The sequence below is a fragment of the Macaca nemestrina genome, chromosome 4 (assembly GCF_043159975.1).
Source record: "Macaca nemestrina isolate mMacNem1 chromosome 4, mMacNem.hap1, whole genome shotgun sequence".
Taxonomy (NCBI): Eukaryota; Metazoa; Chordata; class Mammalia; order Primates; family Cercopithecidae; genus Macaca; species Macaca nemestrina.
This window is the reverse complement of record NC_092128.1, coordinates 149,944,394-149,971,120: the sequence shown is the minus strand read 5'-3', so window position 1 is coordinate 149,971,120 and position 26,727 is coordinate 149,944,394. Positions and strand designations below refer to the sequence as shown.

General features: G+C 44.7%; 1 protein-coding gene and 1 long non-coding RNA gene across 3 annotated transcripts; one reads left to right on the top strand and one right to left on the bottom strand.

The window, feature by feature from the left end:
- Positions 1-4,008: 4,008 nt before the first annotated feature.
- On the bottom strand, positions 4,009-7,045 carry LOC139362958 (uncharacterized). Of its 2 annotated transcripts, none has more exons than XR_011622622.1 (3): positions 6,475-7,045; positions 6,158-6,262; positions 4,009-5,874 (listed from the first exon to the last, which is right to left on the bottom strand). It is a non-coding gene; the product is annotated as an uncharacterized lncRNA (long non-coding RNA). The 2 variants fall into 2 exon arrangements; XR_011622621.1 differs by having other exon boundaries at positions 6,158-6,258.
- A 229-nt stretch (positions 7,046-7,274) lies between these two features.
- On the top strand, positions 7,275-26,366 carry LOC105498001 (zinc finger protein 12). The gene is made up of 5 exons (XM_011769710.2): positions 7,275-7,762; positions 8,956-9,020; positions 15,732-15,858; positions 16,107-16,202; positions 21,242-26,366. The coding sequence occupies exons 2-5, from the start codon at positions 9,006-9,008 to the stop codon at positions 23,095-23,097; spliced, it is 2,094 nt and encodes a 697-aa protein (XP_011768012.2). The 5' UTR covers positions 7,275-7,762; positions 8,956-9,005; the 3' UTR covers positions 23,098-26,366.
- Positions 26,367-26,727: the final 361 nt, after the last annotated feature.

Here is a 26,727-nt window from a genome sequence, read left to right as displayed (position 1 = left end):
ATTCTCCCGCTTTCTCACTATTCTCCATCTCAACTTAACTGAATTTCCCCTCATAGACCCTCTAGAAACCTTCCTTCCCGACCCTTCCCCCGACCAGTGGGTTTCCCAACTTTTTACTCTCATAGAAGACCTAGCTTGGTAAGGTGCCCTTTATGATTTCAGCAATGTTGAACCTGCCCTCTACACCTTTGTTACCACTATTATGGTTCACTCTAATTATTCCTGCTAGCCTTACTAAATCCTAAATTTGTATGGAGATGTTCTATAACTGAAACCTGGTCTACTGGCAACCAGGCTCACTCACAAACGCAAGGCACTGCAGATTGCTCCCCCCAGGGCTGTCAAGGTGCCCTCCTCCTTAACTTTCACCTGAGTTCTGTCGGCAACTACGACCACCCAGTCATATGTTTCTTGTACGACCAAACAGAGTATAATTGTAAGAACTACTGGCAAGAAACCAACCTGGGCTGTCCATACAACTATTGCAACATGCATGAGATAGGTTTAATGTGTGCAAATGGCATTTGCACCCCCAATGATCGACCTTTTGTAAGAAATAGAACATCAGGAGGATATATTCTTACTATTAAGGATCCCTGGGACCCCCGGTGGGCTCAAGGAGTTAAAGGTGGACTATATGCAACATCTTGGTCCTCATATCCCACCGCAACCCTCCAAATAAAGAGAGTATATGTGCAACAAGCACCCGCCCCTAAGAGTAAACAAGTAGATCCTCCTAAGAGTGTACAGGCCCTACAAAATTTAACCTCAGTTGTAAAATCTCATGAACAGAAAATACAGAAGCTGTTAAGCCCCCCAAACTCCCCTAACAATGAGGACCCATTCTCATGGCTAACACTTATTCGCCAGGGACTTGACCTAACCCAGGCTGCTGGAGTAAGGAACCTCTCCCACTGCTTCCTTTGCGCTGCACTCGGAAAAGCTCCCTTAGTGGCAGTCCCACTACCAACCGCCTTCAATATCACCACTGACTCTACCAGCTCTTCTCAAGCAACATCCTTGCCTCAAGTCCCATTATACCGTAATCCACAGAGTCAAACCCTTCCTTTTTGCTACTCTACTCCAAACTCTTCGTGGTGTGATCGCACACAAGCTCCCAGCAGGACCCAGACGGCCCCCGTTGGTGGCTACTTTTGGTGTAACCAAACTCTATCTAAAACTCTTAACCATGCCTCCATCACCCAGTCCCTTTGTGTTCCAGTATCTTTAGTGCCTAGCTTAACCCTATATAGCGAAGGAGAATTATCTGAACTAGCTTCCCAGCTCAGCTCCAGCAATAACATCCAAAAGCGGGCTGTTTTTCTTCCCTTAATTATCGGGGTTTCCCTAGCATCGTCTCTAGTAGCCTCAGGACTTGGAACAGGGGCCCTCACCCACTCGATTCAATCTACACAGACCCTCTCCACTCAGGTCCAGGCAGCCATAGAGGCTTCAGCTGAAAGCTTAGCCTCTTTACAACGTCAGATCACCTCAGTGGCCCAGGTAGCAGCACAAAATAGACGGGCATTAGATCTTCTTACTGCTGAAAAAGGAGGAACGTGCCTTTTCCTAGGAGAGGAGTGTTGCTACTATGTAAATGAATCAGGCCCGGTTGACACCAATGTCCAAACATTAAACAAAATCAAAAAGGAGCTTCAACAATTTAACGCCCCCTTAACCCCCGGACCACCGGTATGGCTGCTGCCTGTAGTACAGCAGATGCTTCCATTCCTAATTCCCATACTAATCCTCTGTCTTATGTTATGTCTTGCTCCCATTCTAATAAAATTTCTCCGAGCCAGGGTCCAAGAGATCACCCGAGTCACCTTCAACCAAATGCTCCTGCATCCCTACACCCAACTGCCAACCTCAGAACCTAACTACGCCCCTTAACAGCAGGAAGCAGCCAGACAGACCACGGCGCCCTAAATTCTTATAATCAATAAGAGGTTGGACTGTTTGGGTGAGGGAAAAGGGACAAGATGGAGGAAGGTGAACAAGATGGAGCAGTCCCTATTGTTTCCGGGTTCTTCATCACAGATTTTCCCACGCCCGGGAAAAGAACCAAATCAACTGAGCATGCGCAGAATGACGTCAAGCGGGGGACACCGAAATTCAAGAAGCCATTCCTACACACACGCCCCAAACTCCTCCCCTTCCAGCTCCCAGGCATAAAAGTCCGCCAGCGGCAGGAGCCGGTGTGACTTCTTCGGCCCCCGCATTTGTGGACCGGAGAACATCACCCAAGAGCGCTGGCGCGACTTCCCTGGCCCCCCACACCTGAGGACCAGAGAACCTCGTCTGAGAGTGTATGCATATTTGCAATAAAAGACTGCCACTTTCTTATGTACTTTGGCCTCATGTTTAATTACTTAGCTCTCCTAAATTAAGTTAAATTAAATTAAAACAGTTTCTTCCTTTGTCAGGGCTCGCGGTCACTGTTCTCCTGGTACTTTTCAGTCCCATATATTTAAATTGATGGTAAGTTGTCTGTCCTCCAGGCTCCAACACTTCTACCTTCAACTTGTGTTACGACAACAATGCGAGCCCTTCAAGCAACTCTGGGTGACCCCAAAACTCACTTGAACTCAGCAGTCCATGAGTTTCAATTCCTCTAACTTTAGGGGACTCAGTGCCCCTGGTCAGCATGAAGTAGATACAGAAGCATGACCTCCATCCCTAATCCCTCAAGAATGAGGGGTGGAAGGTGTCAGCAGGCGGGTGGGGGTGCGGTCTGTAAATCTGTAACTGCATCAGACTAAATCTAGTTCAACTTTTTTTTTTTTTGACGGAGTTTTGCTCTTGTCACCCAGGCTGGAGTGCAATGGCGCGATCTCGGCTCACTGGAACCTCTGCCTCCCGGGTTCAAGGGATTCTCCTGCTTCAGCGCACCACTACCCCTGGATATTTTTTGTATTTTTAGTAGAGACGGGGTTTCACCATATTGGCCAGGCTGGGCTGGAACTCCTGACCTCTTGATCTGCCTGCCTCAGCCTCCCAAAGTGCTGGGATTACAGGCGTAAGCCACCACACCCCACCCTCATTTCAACTTTTATGTAATGTAGTTGGCAGTTGTTTTTCAATTGCCACGGATCCACAGGTTGAAGGTCATATACTCTGAGCATGACCAGATTAACCAAGCATGCAACCATGAAGTGGAACCTAAGTGCTCAGATTGAGGAGCTGGGACCCATTTAAGAACCGGACACCCTGTGGCAGAAGCCAGGAACCAATCAGATTGAGTTGTGGTGTCATGCCCATGGCAGGATCCAGTCAGATCACAGCTCCCAGCATTACTTCATTGCAAGATCCAATCAAATCACACCTCCTTACCCTATGCGGATAAAACCTGACACAGCCCCCAGCTGGGAAAGGGAGATTTGAGCATTTCCTCCTGTGTCCTTGCTAGTTGACTTACAAAAAAGCTTTATTTCTCAAAAGCTGGAGCCATGGTATTGGCCTCTGTACACATTGGGCAGCGAGTGCATTGACTGCTCAGTAACATATATGTGAACTATGTGTGAACTTGAATTTCCAAAACATTTGATTTGGTTTCAGTAAAAAAATACTTTTCTAGCACATTAAAGCAATAGAAGTTCCATTTCTCTTTTTCCTAATAATTTGGGTAAATTCAATTTATATAAATACATACACACCTCTACAAGCCAATCAGAACAGTGAACCTTTAAAAACTCTATATCGTGGCTCATGCCTGTAATCCCAGCACTTTGGGAGGCTGAGGTGAAAGGATTGCTTGAGCCCAGGAGTTCGAGACCATCCTGGGCAACATGGCAAAACCCCATCTCTATAAAGAATATAAAAATTAGTTGGGTATGGTGGTGCACACCTGTAGTCCCAGCTAATTGGGAGGCTGAGGTGGGAGGAACACCTGAGCCCAGGTAGGTTGAGGCTGCAGTGGTCTGTGATCGCACACACTGCACTTCAGCCTGGGTGACAGAGTGAGACCCTGTCTCAAAGACAAACAAACTAACTCTGTATCTACTTTAATACCATTTAGAGGCGGAAAAACATTAGACACTCACGCAATCAGAGGTAAAGACCTTTCGAAATTACAGACACATAGACATACAAAGAAATAGATCTTAGAGCTTCACTTCTAAAATTTCACACATGGGTCAAGAGTGTGGGGAAAAGAAAGAAAGATCAGACTGTTACTGTGTCTATATAGAAAGAAGTAGACATAAGAGACTCCATTTTGTTCTGTATTTGAGATGCCGTTAATCTGTGACCCTACCCCCAACCTTGTCCTTGCAAGAGACATGTGCTGTGGTGACTCAAGGTTTGATGGATTTTGGGCTGTGCAGGATGTGCCTTTGTTAAACAAGTGCCTGAAGGCAGTTTGCTGGTTAAAAGTCATCACCATTCTCTTAATCTCAAGTACCCAGGGACATGTACACTGCGGAAGGTCGCAGGGACCTCTGCCTAGTAAAGCTAAGTATTGTCCAAGGTTTCTCCCCATGTGATAGTCTGAAATATGGCCTCGTGGGAAGGGAAAGACCTGATCGTCCCCCAGCCTGACACCCGTGAAGGGTCTGTGCTGAGGGGACTAGCACAAGAGGAAAGAAGGCCTTTTAGCGGTTGTTGGCAGTTGAGATAGAGAAAAGCATCTGTCTCCTGCCCGTCCTTGGGCGATGGAACATCTCGATGTAAAACGCGATGGTATGCTCTGTTTACTGAGATAGGAGAAAACCGCCTTACGGCAAAAGGTGGGACTTGCTGGCGCAATGCTGCTAAAAGGTTTATGGAGATGTTTGCATATGCATATCAAGGCACAGCATTTTCCTTTAAACTTATTCATGTCACAGAGATCTTTATTCATATGTCTTACTGCTGATTTTCTCCCTACAATGATCCTATTATCCTGCCACTCCCTTATCTTTAAGATGGTAAAGATAATTATCAATAAATACTAGGGAACTCAGAGACCGGTGCCGGCGTGGGTCCTCTGTATGCTAAGCGCCGGTCCCCTGGGCCCACTTTTTCTTTCTCTATACTTTGTCTCTGTGTCTCATTTCTTTTCTCAAGTCTCTTGTTCCACCTAACGAGAAACACCCACAGGTGTGGAGGGGTAGGCCACTCCTTCAAAGAGTAAACACAAAAATGCAAAAAACTCACCCTTCCAGATATCAAAGAGCTCTTCTCCTCCCAGTGGGCATGAAATTCTTAATTGATTTCAGCTCAAAGTAAACAGACAAATAGAATAACAAATCAGACTCTGTGGTCTCTCATCCAATAGAGACTAAATCTCTGCAAACATTGATCTCATTACAGAGATCACCATGTGTTCAGACCATAAAACCAAATTCCTAGCCCAGCGCGGTGGTTCACGTCTGTAATCCTAGCACTTTGGGAGGCTAAGGCGGGTCTGTCACCTGAGGTCAGGAGTTCGAGACCAGTCTGGCCAATATGGAAAAACCCCGTCTCTACTAAAAATACAAAAATTAGCTGGGCATGGTGGCATACACCTATAGTCCCAGCTACTCAGGAGGTTGAGGCAGGAGAATCACTTGAACCTGGGAGGCAGAGGTTGCAGTGAGCTGAGATCGTACCCCTGCACTCCAGCCTGGGTGGCAGAGCGAGACTTTGCCTCGAAACAACAACAACAAACAAATTACCAACAGTGAAGCTAGCACTGTAAACAAACCCAAACCAAAGTAAAACACAGAATTGGTAAATGGGGAAATTACTGAAAAATGAGAAGCCAGCAAATTTCTATTGGCACTTTGGACTCATTACTGGGAGCGAAGAAAAGATTCACCTGGGCTTCAACCGTTCATGAGGCACTCCAATCCTGAGGTTTTCCTGGCTCAGTCATGTGATTCCATCGGCGACTTCTCTGAAGACCTGGAAAACCTTAAAACATGAAAGTAAAATCATGACTCTTATACAGATATACAGAAATGAACACATGCTAAAGATTTTATTTAATTCAAGAGGAAATCGGCAGATATTACAACTGGTTCAAAAGAGAATCTGAGGACTGGACATGGTGGCTCATGCCTGTAATCCCGACACTTTGAGAGGCTGAGGTGGGTGGATCACTTGAGGTGAGGAGTTTGAGACCAGCCTGGCCAACATGGTGAAACCCCCGTCTATACCAAAAATTCAAAAATTAGTGGGGCGTGGTGGTGTGTACCTGAAATCCCAGTTACTTGGGAAGCTGAGGCAGGAGAATTGCTTGAACCAGTGAGCCAGGATCTCCCCACTGAACTCCAGCATGCACAACGGAGTGAGACCCTGTCTCAAAATTAAAAAAAAAAAAAAAGAGAGAGAGAGCGAATCTGAGAAACAGACATATTTGCAGATCAGGAATATTGAAATGATTATGTAAATGGAGAAATGCAGTCAAAACTGGATTTTCTCTAGTGGGGATTGTCGGAAGTCAACCAACTTCCACTAGACAGAACATAACTTGCATCAATTACCTACAGTTTTCAAAGAGGTGTAAAGTACCTCAAAGATAATCAACAGGGTTGGAATCAAGTAACATGACTTTCTAATGTGCTTCGTTTTCCATTACAACGCAAATTTCTTCTTCTGCTTGCCTCATCCTCTTCAGGAAGTAGAGTTCTGGGTAATTTTTTTCTTCTTTCAATTCTGTACATATTCTCTGAGTTTTCTAGCTATCACAAATTCAAAGTGATTTGGAAAAGCTGGAATTCCTTTTTTCCTTGTTGGGGCGAGGATGGTATTCTGTCCCAGGCTAATCTTCTATTATTTCATCCATGGGCTCTATTTACTAATGTTTTCGTTAAATGTGTCATTGTAATCATAAGCTAGTATGATGCACCCTCTTGTTCCACTTGTCATGGTTGCACATGGACATTGATTTTAAGCCTTGAGCTCTCGGGTAAGGCAGGACTGGCCCGGGCACAGTCTACAAGACGCTACTTGAAGCAGAGACTTTCTAGACGTTCCCTTAAAGATAGTCAAGACATCCCCATGAAGACGTTCCCTTAAACTAAGGAGAAATTTGAGTCTGGGATACCGGGTTGCCAGTTCTCTTAGCATAGAGCCTTTCAACCGCTAGACCAGATAGAGACATTTAAGACGGTTCCTAAATTTGGGGAGCGCATAGGCTCATGGGAAATAGAGTCACTGTATTTATCCTGGGACCTGCGGTGGGTCCCCGGAGGCGGACTTCCGATGCATTCCTGCGCGTGTGCACCCCGCTCTGTGTGCGTGTTCGCGCATGCGTGTCGCCGCCGCACTGTCCTCGCTTCCTGTGCGTCCCCAGGTCACCGCTCGCCCTAGTTCCCAGGCTTTGGCCTCCGGTGGGCGAGAATCGCGGAGTCTGCGAGGCTGGGCGCGGAAGACCCGGGCCGGCACCCAAGCGGGCGCGGGGCTGTGCGGGCCAGGGTTCGCGCGGGCCAGGCGGAGGCTCGAGCGTTGATCCCCGAGCACGACCCCCGGAGCCGACGGCGCTGGGGCCCGAGGGGCCGGCCGGGCGGTGTCGGCGGCGGAAGCGAAGGGGCGGCGGGACCCGGACCCGATCCGTGTGCGTCCTCGACGGCCCGGCCCCGGCTCCGCAGGACGGTGAGCCCCAGGGAGCCGGATCTGGGCTCCAGGAGGGACGCCCCGCCTGGATTTGTCCCGTAGGCCCGGCACGGGCCCCTCGGGAGCAGAACGGCCTTGCTGAGGTGGAGAGGAGGGGACCTCGCGAGCAGACGCGCGCCCGCGACAGCAGTCCCGCCCCGGCCTCTCGGGAGCCGTGGGGCAGAGGCTGCGGAGCCCCAGGAGGGTAGGTCGTGGGTTCGCGGGCCAGGGGCGAGAAGGGCCTGGGTGAAGTCACCGCGTGGCGGGGACCTTAGAGTGAGGGGCAGCGGAGGGTCTCGATCGCTTGCAGGAGAGACATGTGTTTGGGTTTGAGGGTTTGAGGGCAGGGTCCGGCGACGACGAGGCTTACAGGGACTGGGCGGGGGGGTGTTACCAGCCTCAGCTGCGGACGTTGTCTCCACTCCCCCCTCACCCCAACAGCTCTTCCTCCTCTCCCTGCTCCAGATTGCGACCGTATCTAAACGTCCGTGAGCACCTGTGTTCTCTCATTTAAGTGCTGATTCCCCCTTAAGTCTGCTCTTATGGAATCATACATTGTAGCACAGGAATAGTCTGCAGGGATTCTCTTGCTGCCTCATTTGCTAGGGGAAGAGACTGGGCCGTAGCAGGTGGGTGACTTGTCCGAGGTTTTGTGGGTGGAGCTGCTCATAGTAGAACTCAGGAAGTTTTAGCTCCCAGGCCAGTGTTCTGTCCCCTGTATCCTAGTTAAGTGAGAGTAAGTTCAATAAAAGATCCTTTTGAGCAGCCCACTGAAGTTCCTGCAAATAAAGACCTAATCATGCCGAATGTATTCCTTTATTTAGGGCATCCTGTGGATTTTCTGATCTTTATTTAAAAGACTAATAGATGAGTATTACAGAATTCCTTTTTTGTTGTTTGTTTTTGAGACGAGTTTCGCTCTGTTGCCCAGGTTGGAGTGCAGCGGCGCGATCCCAGCTCACTGCCATTTCCACTCCCAGGTTTAAGCGATTCTCCTGCCTCAGCTTCCCGAGTAGCTGGAATTACAGGCACCCGCCACCATGCCCGGCTAATGTTTGTATTTTTACTAGAGATGAGGTTTCACCATGTTGGCCGGGCTGGTTACCAGAATTCCTTTTTAAATCTTACATTTAATGATGGCAGATTATTTCAGTAGGATCCAGTATTCATTCACCATGACAATCTCATCCACTCAGTCACAACGTAGCCATGTGAGAGTTACAAATGTGCAGATGGGTCCTCCTCCTGATCATTTTCCAGTCCCTTCTGAAGGCTTAAAGGGACAGTCTCCCATAGGATGCCCTTCATGGAACTTTCTATATAGGTTTTAGGCGGGAGATGACTGCATTGGCAGGCGAGACCTCTCATAACTTCATGTTTTGGGTTTTCCTTCCCCAGACCTGCCTCCGCTTTCACAGTCCTCCAGATTTTTCCAAGAGCAGCAGAAAATGAATAAATCCCTGGTGAGTGTTTCTGTTCGTGTATTTATTCTCTACTCTGATTTACAATACACCTTAGGAGGAGATTAAGGGTTCAAATTTTAAAATGAGAAAGTAGAAATAGATACAAGATTTGGTCAGACAAAACAGTGTAGCCATCAGCACCAAGCCTTTTTATCATATTCATATGCGCAGATAGCGTGATCCTTAAAGAGTTCTTGAAGCCAGAGTACTAGCCTCTCATGTTCTCGCCATTTATCACAAAAAATGATAAATACCATCCATTCCTTGACTTACATTGACCGTAAGCAAAATCACTTTTGTTTTTGCATGAATTTTAAAGATTCCTTTGAGATCATTATCAACAGCCTTCCTAAATAATAACTCTTGAACCACTGCAATTCTTGCCTCTTTTTTTTTTTTTTGAGACTGAGTCTTGGGCTCTGTCGCCAGGCTGGAGTGCAGTGGCGCTGTCAGCTCAATGCACCCTCCACCTCCCAGGTTCAAGTGATTCTCCTGCCTCAACCTCTCCAGTAGCTGGGATTACAGGCACCTGCCACCACACCCAGCCTTTTTTTTTTTTTTTTTTTTTTAAAGTAGAGACGGGGTTTTGCCATGTTGGCCAGGCTGCTCTCGAATTCCTGAGCTCAGGTGATCCACCCGCTTTGGCCTCCCAAAGTGCTGGGCATGAGCCACTGTGCCCAGCCCGTAATATTTCTAGTAACTAAAACAGTGTTGTCTCAAAGGTAGATTTTTTTCTTTTTTTTTTTTTGAGACAGAGTCTCGCTCTGTCGCCCAGGCTAGAGTGCAGTGGCGCGATCTTGGCTCACTGCAAGTTCTGCCTCCTGGGTTCACGCCATTCTCCTGCCTCAGCCTCCCCAGTAGCTGGGACTACAGGCGCCCGCCACCACGCCCAGCTAATTTTTTGTATTTTTAGTAGAGACAGGGTTTCACCGTGTTAGCCAGGATGGTCTCGATCTCCTGACCTCGTGATCCGCCTGCCTCGGCCTCCCAAAGTGCTGGGATTACAGGTGTGAGTCACCGCGCCTGGCCAAAGGTAGATTCTTTTTACTGCTCTATCCTTTGCAGAAATGGCCTTCTCACCCTTAAATTAATCTCCCTAAATAGTTCTTTCTTTCTTTTTTTTTTTTTTTTTAAAGATGGAGTTTCACTCCGTTGCCCAGGCTGGAGTGCAGGGGCACTATCAGCTCACTGCAACCACTGCCTCCCGGGTTCAGGCAGTTCTCCTGCCTTAGCCTCCCAAGTAGCTGCGATTACAGGCACCTGCCACCACTCCCAGCTAATTTTTCTATTTTTTTTTTTTTTGTTTTTTTTTTTTTTTACTAGAGACGGGGTTTCAGAAGTACTTGGGCCAGGCTGGTCTCGAACTCCTGACCTCAAGTGCCAAGTGATTTGCCCACCTTGGCCTCCCAAAGTGCTGGGATTACAGGTGTGAGTCACCATGCCTAGCCATCTCCCTAAATATTTATTTCCCTTAGTTTATCTGGGTTGCACAGCAGAAAGGACCATCATAAATCTCTGGCATAGATGCCCATTTTATCCCATAGCCTGTGGTCTTGGTCCTGTCCCTATCACTCCCCTAACCTTGTTAGAGTAAATGTTGCCAGTAGTCTAGCACACGCTCTTAGTGCACATTTGTGTCTTTGCCTTGGCCCACTCTGCAGTTTGCTCTGTCAGTTTCAGTGCCATTTCTCTTCCTGCCTGCTTCTTGAAATTGATGATTTCTTTGGTCTTCTTCATGTGTTAGTGTCCACTCTTGGCTCATGACTCTGTACCTATCTGATGTCACCCTCCTGTGCTTCTGACCACCAGCTCTGTGTTGGTTTTCCCACATAGAACTGGCCAGCCACCTGGCTCAGCATTTCTTTGGAGTGGGTCCAAAGGACCCCTCAGGGTCATAGATGCAGCAGGTTCAGAATCATTATTTGGAGCCCCCCACCTATGCCTTCTCTTGTTCCTATTGGTTCATTGTTCCATCGTCCAGCCTGTAGCCCTATCAAGAAAGATGGGATTCTTTCTAAACTTGTCCATTTTCTGACCTCGTGATTGTTTCAGTTTGTTAATGTCACATCTAGATGGTTTTTTTTTTTTTTTTTGAGACGGAGTCTCGCTCTGTCACCCAGGCTGGAGTGCAGTGGCACCATCTTGGCTCACTGCAAACTCCACCTCCCGGGTTCATGCCATTCTCCTGCCTCAGCCTTCCGAGTAGCTGGGACTACAGGTGCCCGCCACCTCGCCCGACTAATTTTTGTTTTTGTATTTTTAGTAGAGACGGGGTTTCACCTTGTTAGCCAGGATGGTCTCGATCTCCTGACCTCGTGATCTGCCCACCTCGGCCTCCCAGAGTGCTGGGATTACAGGTGTGAGCCACCGCGCCCAGCAGAATCTAGATGGTTTTTATCCTGTCTCGTATCCCCTCTCCGCTGTCGTTAAAATAGCTTATTTTTTGGTTTCTCTACTGTCGTAGAGATTTTTTTTCTATGCCGCTACTTTCCTCCACGAGCCCAGGCATATTGCATTTCCCATATCGAGTATTTCTGCTAAAGTTTTCACCATATCATGCTTCTCCCATGGGAAAAGCACTTGCGAGGCTCCCAGAGTGGCTACTATGAAAATGAGGTTGCCTCAAGCTGGGATGAGGAAGACTGTGGGTAAAGCAGGCTTGAGAAAAGGCCAGAATTAGGTTTCAGATGTTTAAAATTTGGGCTGTGTTGGTATGCAGTGAGTGGCAGCATCAGGAAGGCAGGTGTGTGTGTGCGCGCACATGTGTGTAGTTTGGGAGCTGTGTTAGTATGCCATGAGTGGCAGCATCAAGGCGGCAGGTGTGTGTATGTATGTGGAGTCTGGGAGACGAATCTGGTTGTGTGTGTTTGTGGAGTTTGGGAGATGAATCTGGTGCTCTCCCATGTGCAGTCTGATAGAGAAGTGGGGACTGGGAAGGTGCTACTGGTCAGGCTAGAGGGAGAACCAGGAGTGTGCAGTTTCTAAAGCCAAGGGAATGAGAAGCTTCAGGGACAGGTGATCAACTGTGTCAAATGCTGTTAAGAGTCCAGCCCAAGAAAGACTGAGAAATAGCGCTGGTGATTCTGTCGAGAATGAAAAATAGTTGTTGCCCTTGGAGTGGGAATGGACTGCGGGGCCTCGAGTCAGCTAGAGGGGACAGAGGTGCAAACAGCTGGAGGCGTCCCAGGAGGTGGTTAGAGAAGAGGGTAGACATAGCATCCCTGTTTGCTTCTTTTCTCAGGGAAATAGCTCATCAGCCAACAGTGAGGGGTGAGGGCCGGGTTTTGGGCCGGGTGTGCAGCTCCGTCCCGACCATCGCACACATGCTCAGCCAGCCGCGAGGACCATCCTTTCCTTCTGTTTGAAATCCCATCTCATTTCCTGCCATGTAAACATAACATCCTACTCTTTTGGGAGCTTGTGTCATGATACTGGTGCTTCTCAGCTGAAAGCGATTAGAGCAGCGGCCAGTCTACCACGCAGACACCTGCTGTTCTGGGGCTTCAGGAGTCCCAGAGGAAGCGCGCCCTCCTTGCTTGGCTCTGTGACCTTCTCCTCAGCTAGCATTTTGTCTTTTTTTTCTTAGACACTAACAACATCATTTGTCTTGGGGTTTGGGATATGATTTTAAGAGGCACTTGTTTCTCTCAAGGTGCTTATGTTCTCCTTGGAGGAGGTAATTCGTGGATATAATTATGGGAGATGGTGGGAGTCGTTCTGGTCAATGCCTGGGAAACTCTGAAGTGATGATGAAGTAGAAGTCTGATTTAAAATGCATCCTCAGCCGGGCATAGTGGCTCACACCTGTAATGCCAACACTTCGGGAGGCTGAGGCAGGAGGATCACTTGAGTGAGCTATGATTGTACCACTGCACCCCAGCCTGGGCAACAGATCAAGATCCTATCTCGAATGAATGAATGAACAAATGAATGCACCATCAAAGTATTGTGATTCAGTCATTCAAGGAAGGGATTTGCCAGCCCTGGAATAATATGGGTTAGTGGCAGAGGCTTGTAAAGACACTCAGGAGACCAGCATTAGCGGCCTGAGTAGGAGTCCTGGAGGGCTGGTGCGATTTTTGCTTCCTTAGAATTTGAACTTCCTGTTAAGGGACTGAGGGATGGGAATGCAGATAAATACCCAGATGGACCCAGGAGCCCCCAATGCTGGACTGAGTTGTGGTTTTGTCCTACAGAGAATTCCAAGCCTTCTAATTGGGAAAGCGTGTCATCTGTTGAAAGGATGAAATTAATAGAGACTGACAATGTGAAAAACAAGAAAGGCAGTGGGGGGTTGAGGGGATTGAGTCAAGGATACTCAAGGGTGTCTAGCTGAAATGCCAGAAAGAGGAGGACTCTCCTAGCTAAGGGGATTCTAAAAAGAATTAAATATTAGGAAGATCGCTTAGAATCTCTTAATGGAAAGACTCAAAAACAAATACATTATATACAATCTATAGGACAGAAGTGTGACTGAAATGGTTTGCTTATTTCTAAGTATGTTTTTGGTCAAGATTGTGTCCCTGGCATATTTTTATTGTAAGAGGGATTCTGGTTTACAATAGAGATTTAAAAAAAAAGAAAATAAAAAAATAAAATAGAGATTTTATGTGTTCACAGTTATTGTAGTCATAGATACATGTGGTCTCGTTACTCCTCTACTTTCATTTGTTTGCTTTGCTTTTGTGACTTCTCCTGAGCTGATGACTTTCATCCCATTTTTCCTCTTATGAGTCCTTCTGGAAAGTCCTTTGCCCGTTTTCAACCATTGCACAGTGACCATCCTGACAGATACCAGGTGGACACACTAAGCAGGGGTCTACCACTTGCATAAAGGAAACCAGGCTTATTTCCTAAGAAATAAACAAGTTGCTATTGCTCAGCAAGGCAGGGCAATGCCATACGTGAACTTCCAGACTCCCCTGATCCTCATCATGGCAGGCAACGTCTGAACAAAGTGTGCACAGAGTTTCTGGAAGCTCAGCTATTGCTCTCCAGGAGGTTCTCATCACCTGCTGGGACAGTCTTCCACCTGGATTCATCTGGCTGGGGTGGGACCCACTTCTTCCCCCAGTGTGTGTCCCATCAGCAGCTGGATGCTCTCAGCCCTGATCCTTCCCAGGCCAGCCAGGCCTGTCTGTGGATACCGCTGTATCTAGAGCTGGGAGAGAATGGCATGGCGTCTCAGGGAGTCAGTAAACCCCATCTTGCACTCACGGATCATTCCACATATAAAACCTAAGATGTTCAGTCAACATCAGGAGTTTGTCATCATCTTACATAGCTCTGAACATGACATAGCCTTTCCTTCCACATCTTCTATACCATTCCTGCTACCATATTTTCTTGAAATCATCTCAGCCTCTTTGTTCTTAACACACAGATACTGTTTTACGATTCTTTCTTGCCAGTTACATAAATAACCACATAACCTTCAGTTGTTTAAAATTCTGTGTTTTATGGTTAATTTTCTGTCCTAATTTGGAAAGTGGTCAGAGGCACCGTAGAAAGTCGACAATAACAGTAGATTTCATTGATAAGTATATGTTTTATCCAAAAAACTATGCTAAGTGCTTTTTGTGGACTAGTCCATTTCATACTGGTATTATGTATAGGTAGCATTATTCTCTTTATTTTAGAGGGGAAACAGTTTTATTTTATTTTAAAGGAAACAGTTCTAATGGCTAGTGTGAGTACTTGTGAATGGGACACTTTATTCAGAAGATACACATTTCTAGATGCGGTTTTGACAGTTTCCAGGTCAGCTGTCTGTTCCTCCTCAGGAATATTCCTTTCTTCTAGAACGTGTACCATGGGAAGAAAGGAAATTTGGGGTTCCCAGCTGGGAATTAGGAAAACCTGGTGAACCAAGCTATTACTGATAATTCATGTAGCAGGCTGCATTCTGAAGTGCTGTAGGCTTGGTAACTCAGCAGTAAAATACAAAACTAGAATGTGTGTTGCCCAGCCTGTTGGTTATTTTGGTAATTGTGGCAAATACTGTGGGTTGGTTCCAGTAGTAGCCATAGGAGGAGCAGGTTTGAACAGGAACAGCAATTGAATTTTAGGGATGTTGAGTTTGCCATCTCGGACGTATGTTTCTGGAATTTAGGAGAGAGGCCTGGGCTGATGATGTAAATTTGGAAAATGTTGGTGTATAGATGGTAATTAAATTAGCCAGGAAGCAGGTGGGCTCACCATGAAAGCAGCAATTATAGACAGCAAAGAGAAAAAGACTCAACACAGCCGTAGGGCCCACAGCATTCAGGATGACTTGCAGTAGAGGAGGAGCCAGCAAAGGGCTGAGAAGGAGTGACCAGGGAGGTAAGAGGAGAACCAACATTATTAATGTTCTGGAAGCAAATTGAAGAATATGCAAAGGAACAGGGTACATCCTGGGGTTCTGTGAGTGTCCCCAGGCCTGTGCTCCTCAGGGGTGAGATTCGTGCCTGCTGGTGTTAGAGTCCCCAGCAGCCAGGATTGTTGCTGGCTCACCATGCAATCCCAGTTGTTTTTTTTTTTGTTGTTTTGATGTATACCGAATGAACCTCAGAACAGTGTATTTCTGATATGTTTGTTTTCCTTCGACAGTCGGTAACATAAAATAAAGGTATACAATGTTCATGGTTAATTTTGCCAGTGAGCATGGTAAGATCTTGTCCCTATGTGCCTCTTTCACGTCACCCAATTCCAATCACGGTGCCATTTCAGGGGCCAGTGTCATTCAAGGATGTGGCTGTGGACTTCACCCAGGAGGAGTGGCAGCAGCTGGACCCTGAGCAGAAGATAACTTACAGGGATGTGATGCTGGAGAACTACAGCAATCTAGTTTCTGTGGGTGAGGATAGCTTGCTTTCTCAGTTGCTAAAATACATGGGATTTCTCACAAATTTAATGACTTTAACTTAAAATTTGATGGGACGAATGTGAGTAATCTGTTTTGGGCCCCAGGCAGGGCATTTTGGTCTTGATTTTCCCCGTGAAAAGTTCTGATTTTGATAAAGCACAAATGGCCTTTCCCCCGTGTGACAGAGACCCTGAAGCCAACCAGCTGGGCTCAAGTTCTCTTTCATTTCTCATTAACAGGGTATCACATTATCAAACCGGATGTTATCAGCAAGTTGGAGCAAGGAGAAGAGCCATGGATAGTAGAAGGAGAATTCCTACTTCAGAGCTATCCAGGTGTGTTAGTGGAGGCAGTGAGGAGATCGGTAACTTGGGAGTGTTTTTCCCAGGGATTTTTTAATGGTCCCAAACCTTCAGAAGTGACTAGAGATAGTTGCTTATATGCTCTATGAATCTAAATCTCACTCCCAAAGCCTTCTTCCTTCCCTGTAAGAACTTACATTGATGGAGCTTTTCTGTGCTTGCCACTCCCCGGAATACAATTCTAGTCACATCCGTTGTTCTCTTAAACTTTGGGTCTTTGCTTGCTCTTCTAGCATTTTCAGAAGCCATCATCATGGATTATATTTTAGGTGTTAATAAGTCTGACATTTAAAAAAACTTATGTGATTCTTGTGTTCTTTGTAACTTCTGGGTTTTTTTATCTTTACCGTGCAGTGCCCGAGACTTGTTTCTGGACCCTGTTCTACTTTGTACTTTTCTTTCTTTGAGGTTAGACTCCAAAGTCCCCATCCTGTGCCTAAGCCAGTGGAGTCTGCCACTTGACATGTGCACCTGTACTTCATTGGACAGTGCTGCTCATTCCTGAGACCCAGCCCTCCTGAAATTTGGTGACTGCAGTACCTGGGTCTCCCTCTTTAACCAAGTGCTCGTTTTCATCTTGTTTCTTATTTTCTGTTCTGTTCCCAATGCCTTGAATGATACCCTGTCATGGCAGGTGCTTAGTAAGTATTATATACATAAATGAAGTCTGGTTTATGCTTCCACCACCTCTAGAAATGTCTTTAAAGGGTCTGTTTCTAACTACTGTGATTTCCTCGCATTATGAGTTTCTCAAAGGGTGCCTCCAGTGCCAAGTTGTTAGGGTTTGTTTTTTATTTTATGTTGCTCGCACCCGGGATGACGTCTCTACCACCAAAGTCTGGGCTTTTCTGTGATAGCAGTTACAGAGCTGCTCTTGTTCTCATCAGCCCTGGAAACTGATCATGACCTATTCCGAATTATAATTACTAATCACCTTTCCACTTCCCTTTATTTACTAAACTATACTAATCTCTTCTTTTTCTATAGTGGTCCCTGTGAAACCACTAAAATTCTCATCAGATATTACTAATCTCTCTGGATTACTGGATTTTGTCCAGTGTGAAATGTCTTCAGTTGTCCTCTGTATATCCTCAGTTTCCTTTGAGTTAATGTAAACAAGGACTAGATTCTCTCATGCCTGGATTACTATGAGTTCTAGTTGGATGTGCAGTATGTCTTCATCTAAAGTTTCTAGTTGCTATCACCGCTGGCCTCACAAGATAAGCCTATAGCTGGTGATATCACCGCTAGCCTCCCAAGATAAGCCTATAGCTGGTTACATTTTACTTCCTAAAGGGAATTTAATTTCTTGTCCTTTAAGGATCTCAACAATATTGGCCCTGTATTGCCTGGAAAAAGTAATTTTCTGTTGTTCCCCAAAACTCTCACTAAACTCCATTTGGTCCACACTCCTAATGTCTTCTCTTCATGAGACTATTGTCCCTACAGCTTTACATTTCCTTAGGGTGTGCTTTCTTTCCCCAGATAACACATTCTTTAAGTCTGATCTCAAATCTTCAACCCCTCCCTGAAGTTTTTCCTTCCTGACTTTTATCATGACTTCTGTATCTCCCTTCCCCCACCTTCAGTTTCACCCAGGGGTGATATGATAAAGAAGTGAGTCTGATTAAGTAATCTGTTATTTGATAGTGTCTATGTTTTGCTTGAGCTGTTTTGCTCTTGGATCATAGTCCTGCAAGGAAAAGGGCATGTTATCCCTTGATGTAATGTGTAACATAGAGAGACATTTATTTCTTTCTTTGATTATCTGAGAAGCCAGGCAGGTGAAAGAACTTTCTTGTCCATCCATTCAGAAATAATTTGCAGGCAGTTATTTCTGAATATGCATGCCTGGGCCAAATGTAGTGGCTCACACCTATAATCCCAAACCTGGGAGGCTGAGGTGGGAGGATCGCTTGCGACCAGCCTGGGTAACATAGTGAAACCCTGTCTCTACCAAAAAAAAAAAAAAAGAAAAAAGAAATAATACATGCCTGGGTCACATCCCCATATATTTTGCAAGTAATGGAAAAACACCTATATGATTCAGATTAAGAATAGCTCATCTGATTTTTATTCAGAGGTTCAAAGGAAATAGGACCATCCTTCCTAGGTGAAAGGTTGTGGTTAAGAGAACAAGGGCTGGGTGCGGTGGCTCATGCCTGTAATCCCAGCACTTTGGGAGGCCGAGGGGGGCGGATCATGAAGTCAAGATCATGAAGTCAAGATCATGAGACCACCCTGGCCAATATGGTGACACCCTGTCTCTACTAAAAATACAAAAATTAGCCAGGCCTGGTGGCACATACCTGTAATCCCAGCTACTTGGGAGGCTGAGGCAGAAGAATCGCTTGAACCCGGGAGGCGGAGGTTGCAGTAAGCTGAGATCGTACCACTGCCTCCAGCCTGGGTGACAGAGCAAGACTCCGTCTCAAAAAATAAATAAATAGGCCAGGCGCGGTGGCTCAAGCCTGTAATCCCAGCACTTTGGGAGGCCGAGATGGGCGGATCACGAGGTCAGGAGATCGAGACCATCCTGGCTAACACGGTGAAACCCTGTCTCTACTAAAAAATACAAAAAACTAGCCGGGCGAGGTGGCTGGCGCCTGTAGTCCCAGCTACTCGGGAGGCTGAGGCAGGAGAATAGCGTAAACCCGGGAGGCGGAGCTTGCAGTGAGCTGAGATCCGGCCACTGCACTCCAGTCTGGGCGACAGAGCAAGACTCCATCTCAAAAAAAAATAATAATAATAAATAAATAAATAAAAAGAGAACAGGGCTGCATGAAGTAATTAAAACTCAGCATTTTACATGGAGTGCTGATGTCCCAATGCAAGGCTGTCACTTTGTACTAAAATGATTCTGTAGACAGTATTCTCAACTTCAAGGGGAAATGGAATTAATTGAGGTGAGAAAGGATTTGAGAAGTATTTTTTTTTAAGCATGGAAATCCCCTACAAAGGTAGGTTTTGAGAAGATGAAGGCAGGAAGTCAAGCAAACTGAGTGAAACAATAAGGGTGGAGACTGGAGGTGAAATGCGCTGGGCATTGATCAGACACACAGTGATCTTAGCATAAGGCAAGGATGCCTTAGATCGTGACCTGTCTCTGCCAACTTGATGTCACATGAGAAGGTATAAAGTGAAGACCCACTTCCTCCAAAACACCTCTCTACTTGGATGTATCTTAGGACCCTCCTTGTGCAACAAATAGCTTGCTTTTCCTGCAACAGAATATTTTTGGTAGATGACTGTCATCCTAGCTTGGAATCATATAGTGATCCCAGGTGGCAAAAAGTATTGTTTCTCAGATTTTTTTCTTGTTGGGTCTCTTGATATTTTGGCAGTGGGTTCAGAGAAAGCACAGGTTATAGAGGATACGGTTGATACCGTTTCACTGAATGTGCATGATAGCAAGTACGGTAGTCAGGTTCATCCAGACACTTCTAAGATAAGTAAAAATAAAATTGCTATTTTAGGAGCATGGTAAGGGATCTGATTTGTTTTGGCTTGTTTTGTTTTGTTTTGTTTTTTGAGAACAGATTCTCACTCTGTTGCCCAGGCTGGGGTGTAGTGGCGCCATCTCGGCTCACTGCAACCTCCGCCTCCTGGGTTCAAGCGATTCTCCTGCCTCAGCCTTCTGAGTAGTTGGGACTACAGGCGCCCACCACCACGCCTGGCTAATTTTTGTATTTTTAGTAGAGACAGGGTTTCACGATCATGGCCAGGCTGGTCTCGAACTCCTATAACCTCAAGTGATCCGCCTGTCTTGGCCTCCCAAAGTGCTGGGATTACAGGCATGAGCTACCATGCCTGGCCAGGGATCTGATTCATAAGGTTTGTACACTAAATGCTACTCAGGAGTGGGAAAGCACTCACATTGAGAATTAAGTGATGGTAGTATGTCAGGGTGGGACTGGCTTAAGGAAATGGTCAGGAGATTGAAAGATGGGAAGAATAATTGCTAAGCTTATCAAGCATGTGTTTTGTGCCAGATGCTGCTCTGAGCACTTCATTAACTGCTGCAATCTTACAACCACCTTCTGAGGTAGGTGCCATTATTTCCATTTGGCAGGTGAAGGATACTGACTACAGGGAATTGCTAAGTAGCTTGCTCTAGGCCACCTCACCAGAGTTCATGATATTAAATATACTGTTCAAATAGGAACAAGTAGAATGTCATGGTCAGAATGAGTTTAGCATTCAATCATAGCATCATTAGAATAGTAAAGTTTCCAGCTGATCTCATCGCTATCCTCACAAGAGAAGTCTATAGCACTGCGGACTCTTTTATATTTCCTGTAGGATATATATATATTCCTGAGATTCTTCATCCAAGTGAAACAGAATTACAGGGCAAATGCCCTGGTTATAGGGCTCTTCCGTTAAACATGAGGAGATTTAGTTTATTCTACTACGTGGAATGAGGAAAGAAGCCAAAATAGTTTGGAAGGATGTAGTCTAGTGAAAATGCTACCACAAAAATCTTAGTATACAGTGCTAATGCCTTCAGTTGTAATCTCTCTCAACTTGGTATCAAGTGATATGGTATAAAGTACAGCTTTCCCGCCCCCTAAAGAAATCCCTGATTGAATACATCTTTTGACCCTCCTTGTCCAATAGCACTCCTCATCGCTCTGTTGGTATCTACCCCGTCAGCCATTCATCCAGCATTCTTCGCCTACCAGTCATTGTTCTGTGCTATATTTTATCTTCTATACCCAGTTTTGAACAAAATATAAAGTAGATCAAAAGCGCATGTGTTTTTGTCAGTTTACTTCCCTCTTTCTCCATTCCTAGAGGGGTGTGTGTGTGTGTGTGTGTGTGTGTGTGTGTGTGTGTGTAATTTTAAGCAAAAGAATAAAGGAGAAAAGTACACTTGGAATTATTTTCATCTGTTCATGAAGCTAGCATCTACTCACAATGAGATGCTTGTGCACAAGTCATGAGAGTCTCATTCCATATCTCATATATAGGAAGATGTACAAAAGTTGGTTAATTTTGTCTCTCTTTAGATGAAGTCTGGCAAGCTGATGACCTAATAGAGAGAATCCAGGAAGGCGAAAATAAACCTTCAAGACAAACTGTGTTCACTGAGACCCTAATTGAAGAGAGAGGTAATGTTCCTGGTAAAACTTTTGATGTAGAAACGAATGCTGTTCCTTCAGGAAAAACAGCCTATAGAAATAGCCTCTGTGACTCCTGTGAAAAGTGTTTAGCGTCTGTTTCAGAATATATTAGTAGCGATGGAAGCTATGCAAGAATGAAAGCTGATGAATGTAGTGGATGTGGGAAATCGCTCCTCCATATTAAGCTTGAGAAAACTCATCCAGGAGATAAAGCTTATGAATTTAATCAAAATGGGAAACCTTATACTCTAAATGAAGAAAGTCTTTATCAGAAAATTCATATTTTGGAGAAGCCTTTTGAATATATTGAATGCCAGAAAGCCTTCCAAAAGGACACTGTTTTTGTTAATCACATGGAAGAAAAGCCCTATAAGTGGAATGGATCTGAAATAGCCTTTCTTCAGATGTCGGACCTCACTGTACATCAGGCATCTCATATGGAAATGAAGCCCTATGAATGCAATGAATGTGGGAAATCTTTCTGTAAAAAGTCAAAATTTATTATACATCAGAGGACTCACACAGGAGAGAAACCTTACGAATGTAATCAGTGTGGGAAATCCTTCTGCCAGAAGGGAACCCTTACTGTGCATCAGAGAACACACACAGGGGAGAAGCCCTATGAATGTAATGAATGCGGGAAAAACTTTTACCAGAAGTTACACCTCATTCAGCATCAGAGAACTCACTCAGGAGAGAAGCCCTATGAATGTAGTTACTGTGGAAAATCCTTTTGCCAGAAGACACACCTCACACAACATCAGAGAACACATTCAGGAGAGAGACCTTATGTTTGTCATGACTGTGGGAAAACCTTCTCACAGAAGTCAGCACTTAATGACCATCAGAAAATTCACACAGGTGTGAAACTCTACAAGTGTAGTGAATGTGGGAAATGCTTCTGCCGCAAGTCTACTCTCACGACCCACCTGAGGACCCACACAGGAGAGAAACCCTATGAATGTAATGAGTGTGGAAAATTCTTCTCTCGGTTGTCATATCTCACTGTACATTATAGAACTCATTCAGGAGAGAAACCCTATGAATGTAATGAATGTGGAAAAACCTTCTACCTGAATTCAGCCCTCATGAGACATCAGAGAGTGCACACAGGAGAGAAACCTTACGAATGTAACGAATGTGGAAAGTTATTCTCCCAGTTGTCATACCTCACTATACATCATAGAACTCATTCAGGAGTCAAACCCTATGAATGTAGTGAATGTGGGAAAACCTTCTACCAGAACTCAGCCCTTTGTAGACATCGGAGAATACACAAAGGAGAGAAGCCCTATGAATGTTATATATGTGGAAAATTCTTCTCTCAGATGTCATACCTCACTATACATCATAGAATTCATTCAGGAGAGAAGCCCTATGAATGTAGTGAATGTGGGAAAACCTTCTGCCAGAATTCAGCCCTTAATCGACATCAGAGAACACACACAGGAGAGAAAGCCTATGAATGTTATGAATGTGGGAAGTGCTTCTCTCAGATGTCCTATCTCACTATACATCATCGAATTCATTCAGGAGAGAAACCCTTTGAATGTAATGAGTGTGGAAAAGCCTTCTCTCGGATGTCATACCTCACTGTACACTACAGAACTCATTCAGGAGAGAAACCCTATGAGTGTACTGAATGTGGGAAAAAATTCTACCACAAATCAGCATTCAACAGCCATCAGAGAATTCACAGGAGAGGGAATATGAACGTAATAGATGTGGGAAGGCTTCTCTGAAGTCAGACCTCACTTTATAACAGAGAACCCTTTCAAAATAGTGAATCAGAAACTCCTGCCTGAAGTCAAACACTTTGTACATCAGAGAGCTCACACAGGTTACTGTGGACATCCCCTTGTGTGTTGGACTCATAATCTGAAGACTCACAGAATGGAAACCATGATTGTAACAAGACCACATGGTATAACAATACTAGACTACAGACAAGTGAAAATTTATAAATATTAAGAATGTATATACACGTCGCTATGGATTGGAACTGTTTTGCATATCAGGGAATTCATAGCCAAGGGGAAATCTATCAATATAAGGAATATGGAAGACAGAAACCTTTGGAAACTGTTAATACTAAAAGATGTATTTCTGATACAACAGCAAATTTGAAAAGAAAAAAAAAAAGAAGATTCCTGCTGTGAATAAACATACTCCTTGTGTAAATAGAAGCTGTAACGTCATCAGGATAGCTAGTTATGTCAGTAACCTTAAACTCATGTAAGCAGTTCCCAAAGAACATAGGATTTATGTTTGGGGTAGAGGGTTGGTTGTTTTTATCACATTACCTTACAGGAATTGTATGTTCACTTTGAATCATGTTTGAAAAAAAAAAACTGTATCCTTATTAATTTTGTAATTCATATGGTCAGAGTATTCTAAACAGCACTAGGTTAATATTATTTCATAGGTATAAAGTATACTTTTTCTTGCACTCTTCTCTAGTATGTAATGCATTTGATCATTCTTAATGAATAATATCAGCCCTAAAGGACCAATGCTTTTATCATGTTTTCAACAGTACCTGAGTCAGCCAGAGAGATAAATATCCATGTATAAAAATAGATAGAAAACTTTGTTTAGGTAATTTAAAATTGTTAATGCACAGTTCTCCAGGAGTGAGAAAATCAATCATTGCACTCTATACCGTTTTAAGACATACGTAAAATATTCCCATTTCTATCTATTGTTTCTTTCCTACTTTTTTTTATTTGGACACTTACATAACAGTGCACAGCACGATGCTGTGTAACATAGGAATTAACTGTGTTTTCATTTGATATCATAGTGCTTTTAAACCTTGTGCTCTACTCCTTCCTGTTACTGAATGAAATAAGAACACATTCTAATAAGGGTTTGTGGCAGACATTGCCGAGTGACTTTCTTAGTCACTCCCTTCTCACTCCACTGGCTGAGTCTGGTTATCCATTTATCCTCAAAAGGATGTAAGATAAATCCTGATTAGTTTTCACCAATGACACTCCCCTTCTCGTTGCTAGCAGTTGGTTTACAGTGGTCACAGGGCCCAATTCTAGACATAAAACAAACGATATACCTGACAGACCATTTCCAGAAAAGGTTTTCTCAGACGCCCAAGAATTCAAGCAAAGGGAAGTGGAATATTTTGGTGAACAGTAACTTGTCTGGATGTGGTGCCTGGTAACCGTCTTTCAACAATGGATTATAGTTTCATCATGGCCTGAGTGGAAAGACCGAAAGACCCTGAGACCTGGATGATGTCTTTGAGCCACTAAACCAACCAGCCTTGTAGCCACTCCTCCTTTGGACTGTTTCTTTTGTGAGAGACTAAACTTATTTTTAAGCCAGTTGATTTAGGATGCTCTGTTACTAATAACTGAAGACATTCTAATTGGTACAGACTTACACCTTTATAGGAGTTACACAGTTCAGAAGTGGACTTTCGGTAAGTCATTTATTTTAAGCTGTTGATATAGAGATTTATTTTCTGTAAATTTTGACGTAAATAGTTTGAGCATTAGAAATCAAGTTGAAACAATTAAATGTATGCTTCCTTGAACTGTCATATCGTTGACTTGCAAAATTCACCTTTGGAACGTGACACAATGTTAGGCATACCTCCTTTTTTCTAATACATGGGATAAATTTTGTTTGAGAGAATTTAATTTATGTGATTCATCTATCACTGCTACAGTGTTAGCTGACAACATATAGTATGAGGTAAGGATCTAATTTTGTTTTCTCTCACATGATGACTTGATAGCTGATCATCTGATTTATTTACTGCTTTACCACTGAGCTGAAATGCCATGTTTTTCATTTATTAAAAACACACATGGCTCCTGTTTTTGTTACCCAGCACTTTTTGTCCATATTCTTCAAGATGATTGTGAGTATGGTACATAACAGGAATTACATCTGGTAAGTTGTATAGTTTTATGTAGGAACTCTATATTCATAGCATATTTGTGGAAATGATACCTACAGAGGTTTCCCACACTGGCGTGTCGTTACACCTTAATTGTACGTTATGCATTTTCAGTAAAATATTTGAAAACTTTAAATGGCTTGGCATTTTCTTCTCCTATGGATTGCCTGCACATTAAAGGTTCTGGTACATATATAAGTGGTCCTGAACTGCCTCTTCAGTAACATAGTCAGTGTTCATAGTAACATGTTTATAGTTCAAAAGATGCCAATGTTTTCATAAATTAAGAGGGATTTTTGGCCCATCTTAAAATGAAGCCCACCAGGAAATACATTCTTAAAATTATGTTGCCTTTTTCTTCCTATCACAGAGATAACTACATCAAAAATAAATTGCTTTTCCCTTCATTGACTATAAAGTGTATGTTTCCTGCCAAATTGATGCACTAGCACGGGCTGCTGGCTTGTGATACCACAAGCCTGGAGGTGCCGTGGAAATAAGGGCAGTGTTTGGGTCCAGAGAACTAAGGACGTGAATGGGGCCCTTCTGTGGGAAAGGTCATGGCAGACAGAACAAATCTTAAAGAGCAGTTGAATTGTTATCTTTTCCCCTATACATTCACGGTCCTCTGTAGTATGCCCAGCAAATTATAGCCCACCACAGTGCCTTCATAAGCTAGGAGAGCAGCTTGGTGCTATGGGAGCACGTAGGTTCCATTAGAGCATCCTCTGCTCACTTCCAAAGCCAGTCATGGCCAGGCGCGGTGACTCACGCCTGTAATCCCAGCACTTTGGGAGGCCAAGGCAGGTGGATCACGAGGTCAGGAGATTGAGACTATCCTGGCTAACATGGTGAAACCCCATCTCTACTAAAAATACAAAAAAAAAAATTAGCCGGGCGTGGTGGTGGGCGCCTGTGGTCCCAGCTACTCGGGAGGCTGAGGCAAGAGAATGGCGTGAACCCGAGAGGCGGAGCTTGCAGTGAGCCAAGATCCACCACTGCACTCCAGCCTGGGCAACAGAGTGAGACTCCGTCTCAAAAAAAAAAGCCAGTCATTGCTGCGACTGGAGACTTTTTTTTTTTTTTTAAAGATAGACTGAGCCTTGCTCTGGCATGATCTCAGCTCACTGCAAATTCTGCCTCCCAGGTTCAAGCGATTCTCCTGCCTGAGCCTCCCAAATAGCTGAGATTACAGGCTCTTAACACCACGCCCAGCTAATTTTTGTATTTTTAGTAGAGATGGGGTTTCACCTCGTTGGCTGGGATGGTCTCGATCTCTTGACCTCATGATCTGCCCACCTCGCCTTCCCAAAGTGCTGGGATTACAGGCATGAGCGACCACGCCCAGCGGACTGGAGACATCTGAAGGAGGCAGTGCTTACTGTGATCATGTCAAGTGGCATCCTGAGGGTCAGTCAAGGAGGGCGGTCTCATTCCAGGCAGTGGCAAT